We start from the raw sequence: 21,050 nt of genomic DNA on the forward strand, positions 1-21,050 counted from the left end.
GTGTTCATACCTGCGGTTCACTGCTGATCTCTCTGAAGCAGGTGTTGCCTATCCTCACTGCTGGGTCCCCAGGGTCTGGCATCCAATGCATGTTTTTGAGTTAATGCTTTTTGGAGTGGCCTGGTCTTGTATCCCTAGACCCTCCTTAGTCAACCCTCATTCTCTAGATTAAACAGCCCTGGCTCCTTCAGTCTGCTCCTGCAGGACATGATTTTGGACCCTTTTCTCCACTTCTTGTTGCTCCTGTGAGCCAAGTTCTGTTTATTTCTGGCCTCTGTCATGTGCTGACTTGTGTGAGTCCTGTCCCCAAGCCACCTTCTCTCTTCCTGTGAGGGAAACCCAGCTTTGCTGGAGGAAGATGGCCTCCTTGGGCTGGGGATGGGGCTCCCTGGAGAGCCATTTCAGAGCAGGAGAAAGGGACTGGCAAAGGAACCAGGGAGGAGAAAAGCTGTCCCTGGTTGCTTGGGCACTGCCAATACCTGGCACCAGCACTAACCTTCCCACTCTCAACTCACCATGCCCTTGCTTCCCTGGCTCCAGGAGGCCACCTGGTGGCCTGAGCCCTGTGGATGCGGAAGTCCACCCTGTCTGGCTGCCTGTGTGCCTGTGGCCATCCGACCCCTCTGGGCTCAGCTTGCTCCCCTGCTAGGTACCCAGCCGTATCTCTGGCACTCCAGCTGCGAAGGACGTGATTCTCTGCCAAAAGGAAGCCGTTTCTGCTGAGCGGTGACATAGGCTGTCAGCACACACTGGTTTCATATGCTCCTTTGCATCTGAGAGTGAAGCTGAGGTCAAGGTCTTTTCAGCCGCCCTCCAGCCTCAGACGCTGCCCTGAGGGGCTGCTCCTGGACTCCTCCTCTTCCCTGGCCTGCCACGCCCCTGCCCCGCTGCGCTTGCCTTTGGAGCCCCCAGTCCCCGGTGCCCGGCCAGCTCCCATCCCGGAGGCCCTCTTGGCTCCACCAGTCGGGTGGGTCTCAGGTCCTCTGTCTCTTCAGCTCCCGTGATCTCGGGGCCACCCCAGGGTTGCTGCTGGCGTGGGTGCGTGTCCCTGGGCTCGCTGCAGCCAAGGCCTGAGGGGGACCGCTGGCCTTCTCCATGAAGCCGGCCTGTGGCTTTGCCTTCCCGATGGCCGCTGGCTTCTGTCTCTGCCCTCTCCCAGCCTCTGCTGCTTCCTGTCTTGTCCTGCCTGTCTGAGCCCCGTCACTTGTGGCATCAGCCTAAGAGGATCTGTTTTCCATGAGGGCAGAGACATGGAGATGCCAGAGAAAGACAGCTGGAGTATAGGCCAAGTACAGAGAAACAGAAAGGAAATCTAGTTTTGTAGTGTAGCCCGTCCTAACCCTGAGTCACTGAGGCCCAAACTCTCGGAGTTGTCCCCGGCCGCTTTTTGGCCTCACCCACCATGCACCTGAAGTCCATCTGGGTCTACTTCCGTGTATCCCAGGTCCAACCACTCTTCACCCAAGGGCCATCAGTGTTCTGGTCCCCCCGTGTCGCTCTTGCCTGCCTCACCTGGCAGGGGCAGGCTGCTGCCCTCTCTCACCTCCATTGCAGACCACATCCTCGGGCCCAGCAGGCTGTGGCCATGGGGGACTCCCCACCCGGGACCCCCTTTGTCCTGCCCTGCAGGCCTGCTGGCAGCCTTCTCAGGCCGCACCCTGCCGCGCACCCCCCCGCCCCCACGGCCTCAGCACTGACTTCTCTCTCCACCGGGTCCCTGCGTGGGCTCCCGCAGGTCCAGCTCCCCGCACATTTTCTAGCCCCGTGCCTGCTTTCTTTTTATTCCTGTCACTTGTCACTACCGCAAATCAGATAGATCTTTGTTTTTCTCTTATTTTCCTTCATCACCATAAGCATAAAGTGAGCCCTTCCTAGAGTGGGCCCTTGGTCCTGTTCTCACCTCCATTCCCAGCACCCACCAAGAATGTGCCCCTTCGCAAGGTAGATATGCTCAGTAAGTGGCTGTCAGCCCGCACACACCGTAACTGAGTGGGCCAGTCTGCGCCTAACCGTCTGTCTTGCAAGTCCTGACGTGATTACATGGTCTTCTAGGCAGGCTGGGAAAATGTCTCCTCCTCTTGCTCTCAGTGGTGGGTGTGGTTATAAATGTAAAGCAGAAGGAGACAGGCTCATGGGTCCAGACTTGAGTCAGACAGGTGACAGCGTCCTTCCTCCAGGAGACTTTTAGGTCGGTTCTCAAACTGTGACTCACCAGGAGCAGAGGCTGAAACAAGGGACATTTATTTGTGCAGATAGAAGAGCCAGAGAGGAAGAAAGGGCACAGGTGCCAGCTGGAAACGAGGGCAGGCAAAACCATGAAGGCAGGGGCTAGTGGTTTGGCTGATGCAGGAAAAGATCAATTTACTTCAAGGGCTGGAGCTGAGGAAATAAATTCCTGGTTCTGGGGCAAACCAGCCCAGTGTGCTAAACTGTCCTAGTCCTGTTTAAGGCAGAAGGCGCATGCGTGTGCAGATGCTCGTTGTATGTCACCTGTATCTGTGACATACAGCTTTCAGAAAAACTGTTCTTTATCATTCACGTATGGCTGTGATGTGCAGTACTGAGACCCTGGAGCAGAGGAAAGCAGCAGGATTCGGGGAACATGTTGTGGGCTCCCGTACTTTGGTGTGTGTCGTGGGATGTTGTTCCGACCTTTGAGCTGGGGCGGGAAATGGGAAGAGGTAGGAAGCTGGGTGGTGGGAGGTCTGTGCCCAAGGAGGTCTCTGTTCTGTACCCACTAGGAAGGACCTCACACAAGGCCACTGTGAGTTGGGCCAGAGGTAACCAGGCTCCACCTGTGGAATAACCGCGTCCACACAAGGAACATGTTGGCCTAAATGAAGCATGTCTTTCTGTCTGGAATCCCAAGTTGCCCTGGACACTTGTGTGTGTTGTTTGCATCTGTGTGTGTCTGTGTGTTTTTAAATATACATAACCAAATTCACCGTCTTGCCTGCCTTTGGTCTGTGGTTCAGTGCATTCGGTGCGTTCACCCTGCTGCGCTGCCGTCACCGCCCCGCCCCCAGCTTCTCAAACCAAAGCTCCAGGCCGACCGAGCAAGCGTGTTCCCCCTTTCCTGTCTGGTGTATTTCACTTAACACGATCCATGTTGTAGCATATGTCAGAATTTTATTTCTTTTTATGGTGCAGTAATATTTCTTTGTGTGTGTATACCACATTTTTGTTTACTTGTTCATCCATCAGTGGACACTTGGGTGTCTTCTACCTTTTGACTATTGTGAATAGTGCAGCTATGATCATTATGGTGTCCAAATACCTGTTTAAGATCCCGATTTCAGTTCTTCTGGGTGTATACCGAGAAGTGGAGCTGCTGGGTGATATGGTAACTCTGTGTTTACTTTTTTGAGAAACTGCCCCGCTGTTCTGCACAGTGGCTGCACCGTGGTGTCTTCCCACAAGCAGCACACAAGGGCTCTGATGTCCTCCGTCCTGGTCAACGCATATTCTCAGCATTTTTATTAGAACCAACCTAGGAGGTGTGAAGAGGCATCTCACTGTGGTTTAATTTGCATTTCCCTGATAGCTAATTATGCTGCGCATCTTTTTACGTGTTTACTCGCCATCTGTATATATTCTTTGGAGAAATGTTTATTCAAGTCTTTTAAATTGTTTCCTTCCTCCCTCCCTTCCTTCCTTCCTTCCTTCCACTGTTGAGTTGTAGGACCTCGTTTTATAGTCCGTATATTAATTCGTTATTGCATATGTGAGTTGTAAATATTTTCTCCCGTTCTGTGGATTGCTGTTTTTATTCTCTTGATAGTGTCCTCAAAGGCACAAAAGTTTGTAATTTAGATAAAGTCCAGTTTACCCACTTTTTCTTGTTGCTTATGCTTTTGGTGTCATATCCAATCATTGTCAGATTGAATGTTATGAAGGTATTGCCCTTCGTCTTCCAAGAGTGTTATAGTTTTTGCTCTTACATGTAGGTCTTTGATCTAGTTTGAGTTTATTGGTGTGTATGGTGTAAGGGGCCCTTGGCTCTTGTGGAGCTCTGCTGCCCCGCTGGTCGGGCCGGGTGAGGAGGTGGGAAGCAACTCTTCTCTGCGTGCCTCTGGCCCCAGTCTTGGGAGTAAGGTGGGCCTCGGATGGGCAGTGGAACTTCTCTGGCAGAGGGCCCTTCCCTGCTTGGTGGGAGCCTGGGCATCTTGCTGTGCAGCCAGCGGCCTGAGCCAGCAGGCCAGTCTGGCACAGCAGGTGAGAGAAGGAGCTTCCTGGCCTTGGCAATAAGCTAAAAGGATCCTTGTTGTGTTCTTATCTCCCTTAAAAAACAAGTTTAGCTGACCCTAACAATGCCCCAGGAGTGCAGGGAGTTTGGCTAGTTGACAGAGCCTTGAATAGGTCATTTCTCCAGCACCCCAGCTTCCCCAGAGCACTTCAGCATTTACAGTATCGGGCTCACTGGCCCCTCTTCCCACAGCCTCTGTTGCTGCTTGGGATTAGCAAATGCTCCCTGTGTTCTGCAGGATCCATGGAAATCCTAAGTGCTGCAGAAAGCCCGTGCTGCTCCTGGATGGGGCCAGAGCAGAATGTTGAAAGAGAGACCTGATAGGGACAGGAGTGTCATGTCCAGCAGGGGCTGCCTCTCAGCAGAGTGCTCGGCTTCACCTTCTGTGCAGGCACAGTCAGAGCCTGGCAGATCAAAGGGCAGCTCCTTGGAGATGGCTGGCCCTAGCTGCTGTGGTCCCTTCGTCTTCCTGTGGTGGAGGGCACATGCTCAGGCGGGTTAGGAGTTGGGAGGCTGGGCTCCGGTGCTCGTGCCACCCTGGGCCGTAGTTTCCATGTCTGGAACATGGGGCGGGGGCGCAGGGGGTGTTAAACACCTTCCAGCCCTGGGTTGGAGGCAGCAGCAGGGAGTGCTCTTCCCCATGGGAGCCTGAGTGGAGCCGCACAGGTGTCTCTGGAGGGCTGGCCTACTAGCCGCCATACTCCCCTTGGTTCTTTTCCATATCTGCAGTATTTTGTTTTATTTGTAAGTGTACAGGTCTTTGTCTTTAAGTGTATTCACAGGGTTGGTTGCACAATCTGATTTTAGAACATTTTCCATCCCTCTCCAAAGAAACCCCACACTCCTTAGTTATCACCCCCTGATTCGCCCTCAGCCTCTGGCAACCACAAATCAATCTGCTTTCTGTGTCTATTGATTTACCTGTTTTGGACATTTCATATAAATGGAATTAATGCAGTGTCACTACAGCCACCTCTTGCCTTTCACCTTTCTTATCTCTAGTTGCTGCAGTCCTGCCCCGGGTGTGGTGGCTGCAGAGCAGCACCCAGAGCCGCTGGGAGTGGGATTCGCCTTCTGGGCCCTGACACTCCTCCCCGTCAGCTCCCCCGTCTCACGCCCCTCGAGCAGTGGAGCCCTCTCACTGTCAGGCCGTTCACACAAGCGTCGTCTCGCTCTGGCTTAGCAAACGTGGGGTTTGGTCAGGCTGAGTATTCCTACTTTATAAGTAAATCATACTTACAAATAGAATATTATTATACGTCATATAAAATACTTACTTAGAAATAAAGCATAAATATTTATGTAGTATAAATGAATCTGCAATATAATTTTAGAGGGTTGGTTTGTCCAGATTGCATTAAAAAATATGTACTGAAGTTCATTTTGGGCAGTGCCAACATAGGCGTATAGAGGACCTCAACAGTCTAGCATGGAGAACAGATGGTCAGGCTCATAAATGCACTCGGGACTACACGTATAGTCCCCCTCTTCAGAGAGGACAGGGTGGCTGTCTGGGAGGCGAGGGATGTGGGGCGGGCATTGCGGGTGGCGGGCACAGTGCAGGAGGCCGGCCTGACAGCAGGCAGCGGCAGGCCACGCGGCTCTGTGAGCAGGGCCGGGCTGCGAGGCCGTGGCGGCTGAGGCCTCAGACACAGGGCAGGGAGCGCGGGCACGAGGCTGTTGGAGCAGCTGCGGCAGAGAGTGGCCTGGCACATCTCCACTTGTGAAAGGTCCTTCTGAGGCCAGGGCTAGTGCCTGCAGGGAGACCACTTTAGCCAAGGCTGGCCCAGCCCCAGGCTCTTCTTGTCTGAGCCACGCGGAGGATCGGAGCCCCGGGCCTGGGTGCCACCGACCCACCACTTCGGCCAGCCGCCTTTGCTGCACACTCCTCCTCCCCAAACACAGAACGAGTCTCAAGTTTGAGGCTGCCAGCTCCCTGAGTTGGTGGGCATCGGCGGGGAGTGGGATGAGGAGGATGCAACACTTAGAACTAGGCTCGGTGAGCCCAGGGGCTTGTGAGGAAGGGCGGTCACAGACACACTGCACGTGAGGTGCTTGTGCTCCACAGAGGACAGACCCCTCAGGCCCCTTCCCATCTGTTGGACTGTGGCTGGGAAACCAGGCTCTGGTCTCCCCCAGGGTCTCAAGGCGGGGCAGGCGAGGCACGGAGGATGTATGCGAGCCGCTCGTTCTTGGATAAGCCCCTTGGCATGGCTGTCATTGGCAAGAGCCACCTCAGGGCCAGCAGCTGGCCTCCACTGTTAGCGCGGAGCCCCGCTCGTCCTCCCCTCAGGAGGTCCGTGATGCCGAGAGCAGCTTCCGGTCCAGCCAGGCCCGTTCCCTCCCCGTGCCAGCCTCTTTCTGTCCTCAGGTAGGAGAGACATGTGCCTACAGCTTTCTTCGCATCTTCCTGCAGCAAGCGTTCAGGGAAGGTAGGTTGAATCAACGGTCAGTTCTCCCCAGCACCGCCAGGCTGCGGTGGGGAGTGTGTGTCAGCACGGAGGAGTGGGAGGCGGCCAGGGTCGTGTGCCGCTCTGAGCCCTCGCTTCAGGGGATCGTCTCTAGTCTGGTGACAACCCTGTGGAGTCAGGCATTTCTTTATTGTGGTAAAATACACATAACATAAAAATCCACCATTTTAACTTAACTGTGGTAAAGTGTACAATTCATTGACATCTAGTGTATTTATAATGTGTAATCATCACCACTGTCTAGCTCCAGAACTTTCTCATCACTCCAAACGGAAATTCCATACCCATTAAGCAGTCGCTCTTCATTCCCTACTCCCCCACCCAGCCCCTAGCAACCATTAATCTGTTTTCTGTCTCTGAGGATTTGCCTGTTCTGGATAGTTCATCAAAATTAAATCATATAATATTTGTCTTTTTGTGTCTGGTTTCCTTCACGTAGCATAATGTTTTCAAGGTTCATCCATGTTGAAGTATTTCATTCTTTTTATGGTTGAGTAATATTCTGCTGTGGCTGGACCACATTTTGTTTATCCATGCATCTGTTGATGGACCTCTGCACTGTCTCTACCTTTTGGCTGTTTTCAGCAACACTGCTACAAACATTTCTGTACAGATTTTTGTTCGAATACCTATTGTCAGTTCTCTGGGGTTTATGTACCTAGGAGTGGGATTGCTGGGTCATGTGGTTAACTCCATGTTTAATCTTTTGAGGAGCTGCCAAACTATTTTCCACAGCAGCTGTTCCATTTTACATTTGAAGTGAGAGACGTCTCCCCCCACTTCACACTCAGGGAAGCGGGCTCACAGCTTGCAGCTTGCCCAACATTACAGCGATGGCGAGTGGCCGAGCTAGGCTTCTGTTCCGGGCGTGGGGCTCACCTGGGCTAGTGGGCTGTGGAAACAGGAAGCCCAGAATCTGCATTCGATCTCCAAACCTCTGCGCGGAGGAAGGCGCTGGGAGCGTAGTTGTCACTGGCCCCAGCCCTGCCCCCTGTCCTGGGTTGTCCTCACCTCATGGCTGGCATAGCATCCCCCCCGGGGTGGCTGAGTTGTAGCAGGTCGGTGTCATGGTGGAGACCTGAAGGGCAGGGAGGGGTGCAGAGCCTCTGCTCCTTCCTGAGCCAGCCATGGGAGGTTGCAGAAGCGCACTGACACCTGAGGACGTGCAGCGAGGCCATGGCACCTGTCAGCTCCGGGGCTGCTCTGTGCACTTGCACTCCAGTGGCGGGGAATGGTTGTGAAATTGCCCCGTGTACCATAGGATCAAGAATTTCCGGGAGGCTGACCAAAGACTGGACAAGGGGCTTGGATGGTTCTTTGCCATTCAAGGACTAGGAAGTCACCTCCTGTGGCACTCGTCCATCTCGGCTGGCCTGGGCTCCTGGGTGCCAAGGCAGGGGCTTTGCTCACTCTGGGTCTGGGTGGAATCATGACCTCATGGGTAAGTCTTAAGACTCCTTTCTAATGGGCCTTTCCAGTTTCATCTGAGAACTTGGGCTTCAGGGCTGTCTGTCCGAAGAGTCCTGCTCGCTGGGAAGGACTGTGGCCTTGACCGGCTGAGAGTCAGGTCGCCCATTCTATAGCTGGGTGTCTGTGGGATGGTTGCTGACACTGCCTCTTGAGAGAGGGCCTGATGACTTGTTAGACTTGGGCCCTGTGAGCAGGTGGACAGTGCTGGGAAGAGCCGATGGTCTCTGAGACTGACCGGCGTCTGTGAATAGGGTGCAACACTCAGCAGGGGCTCCCTAAGGGCCATCTTCCTTCCAGCTTCTTCCATCCCAAAGAAAGGATGTGGTCTCTCCTTGGACCTGACATGAGTGGCCTAGCCAAATTTCCAGCACAGCTGCCACCAGGCCTCTCTGTAAAGGAGCTCTTCGGCACCACTGTCCTTGCTTCTGGGGAGAGCAGGTGCCCTGTGTGATCCTGTCGTAAGCACCCCAAGCTCAGAAAGCCCCTCACTGAATTAGACCTGGTAGCCTGCCTACTGGTTCTGCTGGTAACCTTGAGTGCGACGTTGTCCAAAGTGGTTGCAAGGACCAGGGAGAAAAGACACTGAGGAGGAGCCAGAGTTGTTCCTGGTGGCTCCAGGGGGGCAGCAGGTCCCTTCCTCACTGAGCCGCAGCCTAGGTCGCTGTGAACCAGGCCATGGTGCCGGCACCCTGAGGCTCTTGTCAGGTGAATGAGTCATACCTGTAACTGCTTATTCAGAGCCCTGTCCAGCCAGGAAGTGATTAATACGATCCTTGCCGCTGGGGCTTGTACTGAAAGGTAGATTGTTCATGTCCTACCTGGCGTGCGTTGAGCCCCTGCTCCTGACAGTGTCAGACATGCTGGCTGAGTGCTGTCCCCAGTGGTTTTCATCACTCCTTAAGTCAGTTGTGTTGAGTATGACCAAAAATAATACAAAATGCATACATATGCAGTAACAGTATTTTTCCATAGTTTTCATTTCACATGTGTGCATGTGCACGTATGCTTGCATTCATCCTGTATCAATGCGTGGTTCTCTGTCGTGGTCAAATGAGTTTGAGAAATACGTGAACTGTTGCAGGAACTCAGTGGATGGGGTTGGGCTTCACCTTGAAAGTTTCTTTCTGACCTTGAAAGCCTGTTCCCCTAAAGCGCACCTCCTTGGGCCGTGGGTGGGCAGGGAGGTCCGCAGTGGGGTGAAGCCGCCGTAGCGGGCTTTTCCAAAGCGGGCCTGTGACAGATGCATCGCCTGCGGCGGGCAGAGGCTCCCGTGGCCTCTTGTGAGCCAGTGGGCAGGTGATAAGCAGGAAGGCTGGGGTCTCAGCAGGGCGTGATCGTATCCCTGGAAAGAGGCCCATGTTGTGTGCCTGCACGCTTGGTCACCTCCTGCCTAAACTATCGCTAGCCGTTTAGCAGCTCTGCCATCTAGGCTGGTGCAGTGTGGAGGCCAGAACAGGTCCAGAGTTCCCTGGATGGCTGGAGGGCTGTCAGCGACATTGCTAGGGGAGGACTGGACCCATAATTTGGCAACATAGCAGAGTTGGATGGCCTACAAACAGCCATCTCTTCAGAAAATGAAACGGGCAAAAGTAGGTAAACGTTCAGCCTTGTAGAAGGCCTAGATTCCTACCCTCTGGAGATGCAGAATTAGGGCAGGGACATTGCTGGACAGAGCTGGCTTCCCTGCTGACAGCATCAGGGGTGCGGGGTTCCTCACGGGATTTGGCTGCAGCCTAGATACTTGCCCTTGCTCTCCCAGCACAGGGCCCAGGCGCAGCTGGGCAGCAAGTTGCTAAGGAGCAGATCTCTTTCAGGTGCTGAGAGTGTAGGCGGCTGTGGCTTGATCCTGGGCAGCCGGGGAGGGCCCGACCCAGGCTTGGGGGTTGTCTGGACAGCCCTGGTTGAAGTCTGTCCAGCTCTGTGCATCTGGGAGACGTAGCTGAGGGCACAATAGCAAGGGGGCAGATGGGGTGACAGTATGGCCAGGCTCGGAAGGTTGTGGGACCAGGCCTAGCATTCAGTAAGCGCACAGGACGGGGAGAGGTGTCCCAGGGGCGCTGCTGGTGGACGCAGAAGGCGCTGTTTTCACGGCAGCTGTCCGTGTGCGCCTGGACCCGTGTTCCTCCTCTTGCGACTGCTGCTCGCCCTCTGCTCCCTCTCCGGCACATGTAGCAGGACTAGACAGTGCCCACCCCCGGCCCCTCACAGTCGAGGGGGCATGGGCAAGGTGGTGCTGGTGAGGTCCTGACACGTAGGGAGCGAGTAACGTCACTCCCTTCAGTTCCAGCGTGTGACGGCTTTGCCTTTTACTGACACAGAAGTAGGTAGAGCCCTCCTTTTGCACACAGACCAAGGCCCAGAGAAGCCTTGCCGTGCAGTTGGTGACAGAGTCCAGTGACCACGTCCAGCGTCAGGGCTGGCCGGAAAATCTTGTCTGTGGCTGGTAGCCATGTGCCCCATGAAAACAGTGACTGTGCAGGAAGCTCCTCTCAGTTAACCCTTCACCTCAGTAGGAATTTCTTAAAGGCTTCTTTTCTTGTTTCTGGTTTTCTATCCCTAATTTGAACGTCTAACCGCTTTGCTTGTCAGAAAAGGAAAAGAAGCTATTATGTGTTGTCCCGACGCTGGCCGGGCAGCCTTGCTGCACTGCTCACAGACAGCCGGACGGTGGCGGTCGTTCCCTCGCCTCTGGCCGGCTGGGTCTCCCAGCCCCACAGCCTGCCTTCAAGGGATGTGGCTTTTCTCTGGCCCCGATATTGCCTCTAAAAATAACCTTGCTATTTTGAAATCACCTTCTCTAAAGCTTTTTTCACCGCTTTCTTGGGTGAGTGACCCCTCTAAGACCAGACTCTTAGCTGCCTCTGTCCGCTCAGCTGTCCTCGGGGAGCAGCCCCCTTCCGGCCTCTCCCCCGTCCCCAGGGCCAGCTGGGACACTGCTTTCCAGCGAGGAAGGAATGTCCAGCTGGGTCTCCTCTGAGAAAAGCGGCCTGTCACCCTCCTTCAGGGGTGGGGGGCAGGGAGGAAGTAGAGCTTCAAGGGCCAGAGTGAGGCAGAGCACACCCTGTGCCTTTCTTGTAATTGGGGGTCCACGCAGCCGTGAGAGGTTCAGGTGCCTGTCATGAGTGCACGCGTCAGGAAGGGCGTGGGGATGCGGGCACGGTCCAGGCTGCCACGCCGCGCCTCTGCAGAGCTGGGCTCTGAGTGCCCCTGCCTCACCCTCTTGCAGCCTACAACCCTCCCTCAGGGCACCATCAACATGAACCAGTGCACAGACGTGGTGGACGGAGAGGGCCGGACAGGCCAGAAATTCTCCCTGTGCATTCTGACGCCCGAGAAGGAGCATTTCATCCGGGCAGAGACCAAGGAGATCATCAGCGGGTGAGTCTGCTCTGTGCGTGGCGGGTGGCGGCGCCCCCTGCCCACCGGTTCGGGTCCCTTCAGCACAGCTGAGCAGCCTTGCCATCACTTTCTTCCCCAAGTGCTCCTGCTCTTGAGTCCCCTCTCTCCACTCCGGTGGCCACTGTGCCCAGTCACCACACCAGAAACGGGCCCTACCTCCGTTACCTTTGCTTCGTCCGTGTGCAGGCACTCGCCAGGGCTCCCCCCCCGCACCCCCCCCCCCCCGCCCAGGTCCTGCCTGCTCGGAGGCTCTCGTCCGCTGGCACGGCCCTGGTTCTGGGGCTGCCACGCCTTCTGTAAGCCTCTCACTCGTTTCCCTCCTCTGTTCTAACCGCACCCTAACCTTCTGTCACTCGACCACAAGGGGCTCAGTCTCCAGAGCACTGTAACCTTGTGTCTCTCCTACCTAAACCCCCACCACCTGGGGGCCAAGTCCAAGTTCCTTGGCTGCCCTGGTTCCCCTTCCAGCCCTCCAGCCTCACTCCCACCACCCTGAGCACTGAGGTGCTTGTCACTGTACATTCCATCTCCGTGCCCCCAATCTGAAATAATCCTTTGATGTCCAGGCTGTTAAAAGTTGCCTGCGTGTCCACTGTTCCAGGACACTCTCCCCTGCGAGGTGCTTGGCTCCATCTGCTGGCCCTTATAAAGGACAGGTGATGCACGTAGCATCCTCCTCAGCCAGGGGCAAGCCCTTGACAGGGGCGGCCACGTCACATTCATCAGTGGTGCCCAGGGCTCACTCCCAGGAGTCATTCCGGGGCTGCTGCGCATCCTGGCACTTTCGTCCAGGTGGGAAGAGCAGATAGTTTCTGGGTCCTCCCACTGCCCTGAGCCCACCCCAAGCAGAGGCTTAGGGGGGAGCCTAGCAGGTGGAAGGGGGGCCCAGGTTTTCAGGTAGCCGACAGGCCGCAGGGGCTGAGCTCGTGCTCCTGAGCCCTTGCAGCATCTGCCTTCTGGGATCCCCTGCTCCTGCGGTATCTGCTGCTGGCTCTGCACGGCCCAGCACATGTGGTGCATGCATAGTGAGCGTATGTGGCCGGAGCACAGGCCGTGCGTCTTGGAGAATCTCACTCATCCTTTAAGGCGGAGAGGGAGGCAGATGAGGCTGAGAAGGCTTTTGGAGGAGCAAATGGGTTGGGCCGAGGGTAGCTCCTCAGCTCAGACCCTGTGATTCCCCACGCCCAAACCCACTTTCCCTGCCACCAGCTGTCAGCTCAACAACTGGGACTCCCTCCTGAGGCTGTCCCAGAAGGCCATTGGCCAGGCCTCCTTCCACCCCAAATTAAAGAAGTGCCTCGGAGTGCTAACAATACCAGCGCTCCCCCTTGTCCGAGCCTGAGGTGCCAGTGGTCACACTAGCTTCCTTCCAGGGTGCTGCCAGGTCAGACTCTGCCTCACATTACAGCTCAGCCCCCACAACTCAGCCCTGGTCACAGGCTGGCTGTAGACCTAACACGGAACCTAGGGTTCTGGGAAGAAGCGGACCAAGGTTTCCTGCGGTACCATCCCCTCTGGAGAGAGCCTGGGCCGTTCTGCCCCACCAGGCCCTCTCCCGACCTCCCCTCCTCCTAGCCCCCTCCCTCCAACCCAGGTGTTACAAGCCTCCAATAGGCAAGCCATGGTCTCCTGAAGGCCCTGGTTCCAGAGACGGCGACTGGAGCTCGGGCTGGGAGACGTGCAGGGCTGCGGTTACAGGGCAGCAGATCCAGATCAAAGCCCTCTGCTCTCCCTGCGCCCCCTGCTGCCTTTCCTCATGCTGGTCTGGAGGGGACCGTTCAGCATGTGGGTCCCTGGGCAGTGTCCGTGGGCAGCTCTGACAGGCTTCAACACAGCCGAGGTAAAAGGAAACGTATTAAAAATTACGTATTCTTACCTGTTTAAACTTCAACCACCTTCAAAGTACTCCTCCATGTGATGCAATACACCTAATCAAGACATTTTTTTGCTGCTCAAAACAGTTTTTGAACTCTTCGATTCTGATGCCTTTTAGTGCTTCTGCCGTTTTTTTGTTTCACCTCTTTCACATTGGCGAAACATTTTCTTTCGAGGCCTTTTTTTTCACCAGAGGAAACAACGAAAGTGTCTTGGGGAGAAATTGGGCGAATAGGGAGGGTGGGGTACGGGGGTCATGCCGTTTCTGGTCTTCTGCTGAACACTCAGCGCAGTGTGGGGCCGGTGCACTAGTACATCACCCATCACGAAATGGGCAAATGAGTTGAAAGCATCTTCAAAAAAAATTCACTGAAGCTGACTGTAGCCTCTCACACCAACGCCAGCTGGTGCACTGATACAGATGGGTTCCTAGAACACTCACCCAGCAGGGGAGGTCTTTCCTACAAGGGGCACACCCTCCGGAAGATAATTCCGGGAGTTTTGGGGTCCCACCTCATATAGGTAGGGCCCAGAGGTAAGTGAATGGGTCTGGGAGGAAGTCAGCGGCTTGCTCCACCCCGAAGTGGTCTGCCGTGGGGAACTTTGGTTGCAAGTCTCCTTGTTTCCTGCTTCGAGAGCCCTAAATGGCTCCCAGTCGCAGCCCAACTGTGTGCTAACCAAATCCATTCTGGGGGGCAGTTACAGAGTTGAGTCTAAACCCTGCAGATAGGGACAGGGATGGCAACAGTGACATGCCCTGCACTCTGAGGCCCGTGGTCGGCCCTGCCTCTCCACCTGGGTGGAACTCACGTCGTCTCTGGACCAGTGGCAGGACCCGGCCACCTGCACGGTGGTCACTGCAGGGTCCACGTCCGAGCCCAGGCTCGGCACAGGCTGTGCCTGTCCTGGCAGTGGCAGGCTTTAACCTGGGCTGCTGTGCGGCCCTTTTTGGGTGCTCAGATGCCTGGCCACTGGGTGAAGCATGGACCCACTCAGCAAGCGCTTGGACCGCTCAGCAAGGCAGGGTCCTAATCCCTAAGAGCAGAGGTCTGACCTGCTGTCTTCTCTTTTCTCCCCAGATGGTTAGAGATGCTCATGATCTATCCCAGGACCAACAAGCAGAACCAGAAGAAGAAGCGGAAAGTGGAGCCTCCCACTCCACAGGTAGGCGTGGGTTTGCCAGGTGGCTTCCTCATGGAGAAGCTGGGGAGAAGTGAGAGCGCTCCGGGAGGTTAGAATCAGTCTGCGTGGCTCAGCCGAAAACGGGGTGGAGGAGGGGTGAGGTCGGGGCCCGTGGCGGCCGTCGGCCAGCCTGCCCCGCCTTTTCCTCCGGACAGTTTGTGGGCTGCGATCTGCATGCTTCTCTCTGAGCCACAGGGAGGATCCCACTGCAGGGACAGGCCAGATGTTCTCCTCGTGGGCTCGGGGACTTCCCTCGGAAGTCCCTGCCAGGAGGCAGGTGCCGAGGAGCAGTCGCACAGCATGTGCCCCTTGCCCCCTCTGTCCTGCCTGCTGCTGGGGCGCGGAGAGAGCGCTAGGAGGGCCCGCGTGCCACACACAGGCCCCTCGTGTGCCGCCACTCAGCTCCACATTCCACACACGGACGGCCCTGGAAGCAGCAGGCTGGGAAGGGGGCTGAGCCGGGAGGTCCTAGAGTGTCCTGGCCAAGTGAGGGGCTCTCGGGGGACCCTACTCCTGTTCTGGCTTTGACCATAAATGGAAAGAACTGGCACCAGCCTTGACTGTTGTGCCCCTGCCCCGACTTTCATGTGACTAGAGTGATAGAGGTGGAGGGGCTGGCCCCACCAGTTCAGGTCATTCCCCAGAGGCCACTTTCTTCTTCCTTCCTTTTCGTGCCATCTTTGGGGGTTCAGGGCACCAGAGGAGGTTCTGCCAGTGACCTCACACTCCTAGGCCCTGATGTAGCAGATTAACCTCTTGGAGCTTGAATAAACTGATTTTTACAAAACAGGCCTGTAGAAATCTGGTGAGACTCTTACTGTGAGAATGAAAGGAAGCACTGGGCCCATTTTGGGTACTCAGTAAATGCTATTCTTTTCCTCTCTGCTCCCAACTCGATGTTGCCAACTGCTCTTGCCTTGCCTCATCAAGCCTTACAGTGGCCCTGAGCGTGGGCAGGATGGAGATTGGGGTCCCTTGGCATCTTGCAAGGCCCAGAGCCTGGCAGAGAGCCAGCCGTGGCAGAACCATGGCTGCTCTCTGCTTCACCGAGTGACAGAGGTCAGCCTGGGCAGAACCAGGAGGTGCGTGCTGGTCCGGGTCCCTTTCTCCACCATAACCTCCTACATACACCCTGCAGGTTCCCCTGAACATGCCTGCCCTGGCTTCCTGCTGACAGAGCACAGCCCTGGGCCTGCCCTCCATTACCCTCCTCAGAGAGCCCCAGGCCAGTATGCCCTGCAAGGTGGTGCCCCTGGCAAGGAGTTGGCTGGATGCAGTCAGAGTAGTTCCTGGAGGCTGAAAGCGGGGCTTCCTGCTGGGGAGCAGCAGAGACACACACAAATTCCTCAAAGCTGTCTGGTTTCAGAGAATAAAATCCCAAGCAGAATAAGTGCTTACGGTTCCGTGGCATTTCCAAAGCAATGCCTTGGAACTGTGCTGGAGCAGAGCTCCTGTCTCCAAGCAGGGCACCTACGTGTGCAGAAGACACACTAAGCCAGCCTAGGGAATTTGGCTGTGTTCCTGCTTCCTAGCTGTCCCCTCCCCCCAAATGCTGCCAAGTTTCACCTTTTCAGGTAGTAGCAAGAGCCACGTGATCAAAGAGTGGGGAAGTTTCCCCTTCCCTGAGCATCTGGTAGAGCCTGGGGCTCCTGAGGTCCCAGCCTCCTCCACTAAGCCCCTCCTGGGGTTTCTTCTGCCCCTTGCTTTCCAGAGCACCCTATTTGAGGCCACTAGTTTCTGGAGGCTGAACTTTTATCAGGGGCCATGCACCTGTAAATGCAGTCCCATGGGGTGACGTGGGCCTCTCCAGAGGAGAGTTGAGGGATCTCTGGGCAGGTTTACCCTCCACAACCTGGAGCTGAAGGTGTTCTGGTGTCCCACATGGGAGTGTGGGAGAAGCCTAAAGACTTAGGGACCCCTCTGGAAACCCAGGACCACACACCTGGCCTCTTTTTCCATGGCCTGGGGTAGTTTCAGATCAAACCACTGGGGAGTTGGAAGCACTGCTCTGCTGCTGGGCCAGGGCCGTGTCCCTCATGGGCACAGCTGCCTGCTCCTTACTCTTTGGCCCTTTTTGGCAACCTCTGCCTGCCCTGGCCTAGCATCCCCTCCACAGAAGGGATCAATTCACCAAGAGTGGGCTTTACATCGCCCACGCCCAGCTCTGCAGGAGGAATCCAGCCCCACCCTGAACCCATTAGAGTTGGCCCAGCCTCTGGCACCTGGCTTTTGAGCAGAGGGCCCCGGGTTGTTGAGGGGACACGGCACAGAGTGAGGGCAGTATGCTGACTGGAGGGACAGGCAGCCCTGGGGCGGGTCCCTTAGGTCGGCAGTTCTGTTGGATCCCTCAGGAAACTTAGAAACCATCGCTGTTTCTAAAACAAAGAAGTGGACTTCTTTGGAGGGGTTCGAAGCTCCAGGGGATCTCTAGCGTGGGAGTTGGGTCTGTGGGTGGTGTTGATGCAGTGGGAAGTTGTGTGTGTCCTGAGTCTGTGGGAAGACCCATTCTGGTTTTATCTGTCCTGCAAAGTCTGGGATCCTTGCAAAGCTAAGGAAAGCTTTGACCCGGCAAAGAGCCCATCTTCTCAACATTAGGACACATGGTACCTGGGTTTCTTGATGGGTCTTCTTTGGATGCCCATCAAAGGCAAACCTCCACACCCCATCCTGGGCCTTTCTCCTGTTCCTACAGTGCCCGGGACTGGGAAATGCCCAAGGTCTCACTTCTTCCCTTACTGGCTGGGCGGGCTTTCTCTCTCTCCCCGGTGAAGTGGATTGGTGTGGACTGGACGCAGGCAGTTGGCGAGCCAGAGCCCGGCATAGCTGACGCCAGCAGCTGTTAATAGATAACCTGCTGGGGGTTATACTGGGCCTGCATGCGCACACATGCAGCCTGTAACCCTCAAAAGAGCCCCCGCTCCCAGAGGGGTTAAAGTAGGTTTCTAAGAATGAAAGACTTGGGCACCAGGATGGGAGTAAGAGGGTGGGCATACATTATCCGTCTTGTTTTGGGGAAGACAGTTAAGATGTACGTCACTTTTGAGAGGCCCCAAAGACATCTAACCCCCTCGGCAGCAGGCACCCAGGACCTTGAGCCAGGCCAGGGGCTTGTGCCAGGGTGTGAGCTGGCGCTGCAGGGGAGCTGGTGGTCGCGCCCCCGGCCCCGTGCCTGGGTTCTAGTTTGCAGTGTTGACTGAAGATTCTCTGTGCACTCTGGAATTGGATTTCCCAGCTCTAAGTGCCTCCTGCACAGACACGTCTCCTGTGGAGCAGCACCACATCCGGCCTGGAGAGATGGGATTGAACCTGTTCCCACCCGGGCTGCAGAGCCCCGTTGAGCTTGTTTGGGTGGGAGGGGATGAGAGCAGATTTGAGTGATATGTTTGGTTTGCATCTGATGCCTCTTCCCTTTACACAGTATCCCAGGTGTTTCATTTTAGCGCCCTAGGACCAAAAATAAGAGGGTAGGTGAGGCCAAAGGCCGGCCCCGATGTGGATGCCGTGTGAACACACGCTTTTCGTTCACCCCGTTGGACCCATCTCATGGGGTGTGCTTTCTTCTCCCTGTCTCAGCTGCCTTTACCCATATCCTAAGCGCCTGGAAGTCTAGGAACAGCAGGCTCTGAACTGGCCACTTGTGGTCTTCGCTCTAATGCCTGGTCTGCTGCTCTGGGCTCTGTCTGGTTTGTGGGCAGGGAGGACTTGCATGCATTTGGTGTTGAGGCTACGCGCAGAAGTTCGAAGCCTTTGCTGCACATGTTTGCCAAGCCTGGCCTGAGGCCCATGGGACCAAGCACTTTGGGGCTGCCTGCTGGGGCTGAAGAGGAGAAAGGGCCACGCTGCCATCCAGAAGGAGCTTCCACCCTGACTAAGACATCTCTGTTTTCTGAGCCTTCCCTCCTGGGAGCTCTGGACCCCAGCATTATGTAGTTGATCTTGATGTCCCCCAATAGCCGCACACCCAGGCTCCCGAGACCTGTGCACCAGCTCGGGCTATGTGCTCTTCTGCCTAAACAGACACCGCTTTCTCCCCCAGGAGCCCGGGCCAGCCAAGATGGCTGTTACCACCACCAGCAGCAGCAGCATTCCCAGTGCCGAGAAAGTCCCCACCACCAAGTCTACCCTCTGGCAGGAGGAAATGAGGGCCAAGGACCAGCCAGATGGGAGCAGCCTGAGTCCAGCTCAGAGTCCCAGCCAGAGCCAGCCTCCTGCAAGCAGCGCCCTGAGGGAACCTGGGCTGGAGGGCAAAGATGGTAAGCCGTGGCCAGGTTGGCCCCAGGGGCCATTCGGGGACTGCACAGCTCCCCTGTGGGCTCCCGCCTCAGGCTCTCTCACCGGCTGTATCCATCAGCCCTGGGCAGGGCCTGGCCTGGTCGGGGGCTGGGATCCCTGGGCTCCAGCCTTGACTTTGCCCCTCTAGCTCTTGAGTGCCTCCGTGAAGGAAGGCAGCCCCTGCTCCGTTAGCCCAGGCAGGCGCGGTGAGAGTCAGAATGCTCTGTAACGAGGTCCGTATGAGAGGAGGCCCCTGATTCCTGTCAGCTGTGGCTGCTGTGTCTTCATGGGCAAGCAAACCCCAGGAGAGCCCACTGTGTCCTGAGAGCAGCAGCAGCTGGGGTTGTCTCCTCCCTCCCTCTGCCGCCCCATTCTGCCAGGCCCTGGGTGAGGTAGGGGAAGAGGGTGCTGGGGAGGGAACAGGTGGCACTGCTGTGCTTCACCAAGCACTTGGGAGCTGCCTGAGCAGAAGCAGGCAGCCACCTCTGCCTCTCTCCCTTGTCCAAGCCATCGAGGGCTCTGCAATACACAGGTGGCTTTTCCTGTTCATACGTTGTCCACATCATTAAAGACAAGTGGACAATTGGGACTGGCCCAGCTCATTCAGGACAAAAGGTGTTTTGCGCTTGCTCTGGCCATAGGTGGCCTCAGTCCTCATTTGGTAGCACACACCCATCTGTGTCTACAATTCATTCATGCCTCTGGTTTCTGTAAATGTCCTCCACCCCTTCCCTCCCCAAAATTTACTAGAAGTTAGTTCCTCCTTGATATTTGGTAAGAAGTAGTTGTTGGTAGGACATCTTTTTGTGAGGAGCAGGGAGCTTGCACTTCCACTCAAGCCCACAGACTGGGAGTGTAGGGCCTCCCTGGCAGTCCGGCCGGGAGGCAGCCAAGCTGGGGGAGAAGCGGACAGGCACGGCGGGAAGGGGATGCACTCCCATCCCCTGCCTGCCTTGGGGCGACCACAGTGGCCTTGGGGGATGAGGGTAGAAATAAGGCCCCTGTTTGGATCTGTGTGGGCTTTTGAAAACATCCTCAGACACCCAAGATGGCAGCAGGCTGAGTGTGTCTCCTGCCCCCTTCCCACCCCCCCAGAGGAGAGCACCATGAGCAGTGACCGCATGGACTGTGGCCGCAAAGTCCGGGTGGAGAGTGGCTACTTCTCCCTGGAGAAGACCAAGCAGGACTTGAAGGCCGAGGAGCAGCAGCTGCCCCAGCCGGTCTCCCCTCCTAGCCCCAGCACCCCCAACAACAGGTATGGTGGCCCCGGACCGCCCTCCCAGGAGCTTGGTCATCCCCTTCCTCCCCCAGGTCCTCGACCCCCCTGTCGAATGGTCTGCAGCAGCTACCTCAGCTCTCTGGATGTGGCCAGCCGGCCCCCTGCTCACATGGACTCCGGCAGCACTGGGGGGCGGGGAGCAGAGAGACTGGGGTGCACCTTTGCCTTTAAAGCCAGCAGGCAGTATGCCACCCTGGCCGACGTCCCTAAGGCCATCAGGATCAGCCACCGAGAAGCCTTCCAGGTGGAGAGAAGGCGGCTGGAGCGTAGCACTCGGGCCCGGAGCCCTGGCAGGGAAGAGGTGGCCCGTCTGTTTGGCAACGAGCGGAGGTAAGGAGGGGATTCAAGGGCCGAATGCATGTGCACACGTGCGCACACACAGGCCCGCAGACTCCCCCCCACCCTTAAACACTGTCTCCCCCACGCGCTCCCCATTTCCTCCTGTACCTGCACTCAGACACAGTCACACACTCATGGATCTGGTTACGTGCCCTTCCTCTCACACCCTTCTTACACATTCCTTCTCCCTTCCTCTTCCCCTTCCACGTACACACACACGTTTCCTAAGCCTTCCTTGGGGAGCCCACCTGTTCTCCCTTTCTGTTCAGAGTATGTGGGGGAACTTTCCCTCCTGACCCTAGACTCTGGTCCCAGAATTCAGCTCCTGGTGGTCAGAACGCAGGATCTCTGAGTACCCAGAGGCTTAGGCCAGGGCAACTGCTTCCTGTGAGTGCTTCTGAGCACTGGGACCTTCAGAGCCTCTGGGCAGGTTGTCAGCCACCTGGCCCTTGTGGGGCTGGATCTGTTTCTTCTTGGCCCAGTTCTGTTCTTTGAGGAGGCAATGGAGCCAGGACGA

At 56.3% G+C, this 21,050-nt stretch overlaps 1 protein-coding gene across 3 annotated transcripts in view; it reads left to right on the forward strand.

Annotated features, from left to right (window-relative positions):
* Positions 1 to 21,050, forward strand: part of MPRIP (myosin phosphatase Rho interacting protein) — a 150,342-nt gene that overhangs the window by 71,864 nt on the left and 57,428 nt on the right. For 2 of the 3 annotated variants that reach the window (XM_054571115.1, XM_054571114.1), the window contains exons 4-7: positions 11,414 to 11,565; positions 14,541 to 14,625; positions 18,680 to 18,896; positions 20,011 to 20,170. In XM_054571115.1, coding sequence (XP_054427090.1) covers positions 11,414 to 11,565; positions 14,541 to 14,625; positions 18,680 to 18,896; positions 20,011 to 20,170 — 614 coding nt within the window. Of the gene's footprint in view, positions 1 to 11,413; positions 11,566 to 14,540; positions 14,626 to 18,679; positions 18,897 to 20,010; positions 20,525 to 21,050 lie in introns of all 3 variants that reach the window. The other variant, XM_054571117.1, reaches the window with a different exon arrangement.

This window comes from Pteronotus mesoamericanus, unplaced genomic scaffold (assembly GCF_021234165.1).
Source record: "Pteronotus mesoamericanus isolate MK-2021 breed Mesoamerican mustached bat unplaced genomic scaffold, CSHL_Meso_final contig_22, whole genome shotgun sequence".
Lineage (NCBI taxonomy): Eukaryota > Metazoa > Chordata > Mammalia > Chiroptera > Mormoopidae > Pteronotus > Pteronotus mesoamericanus.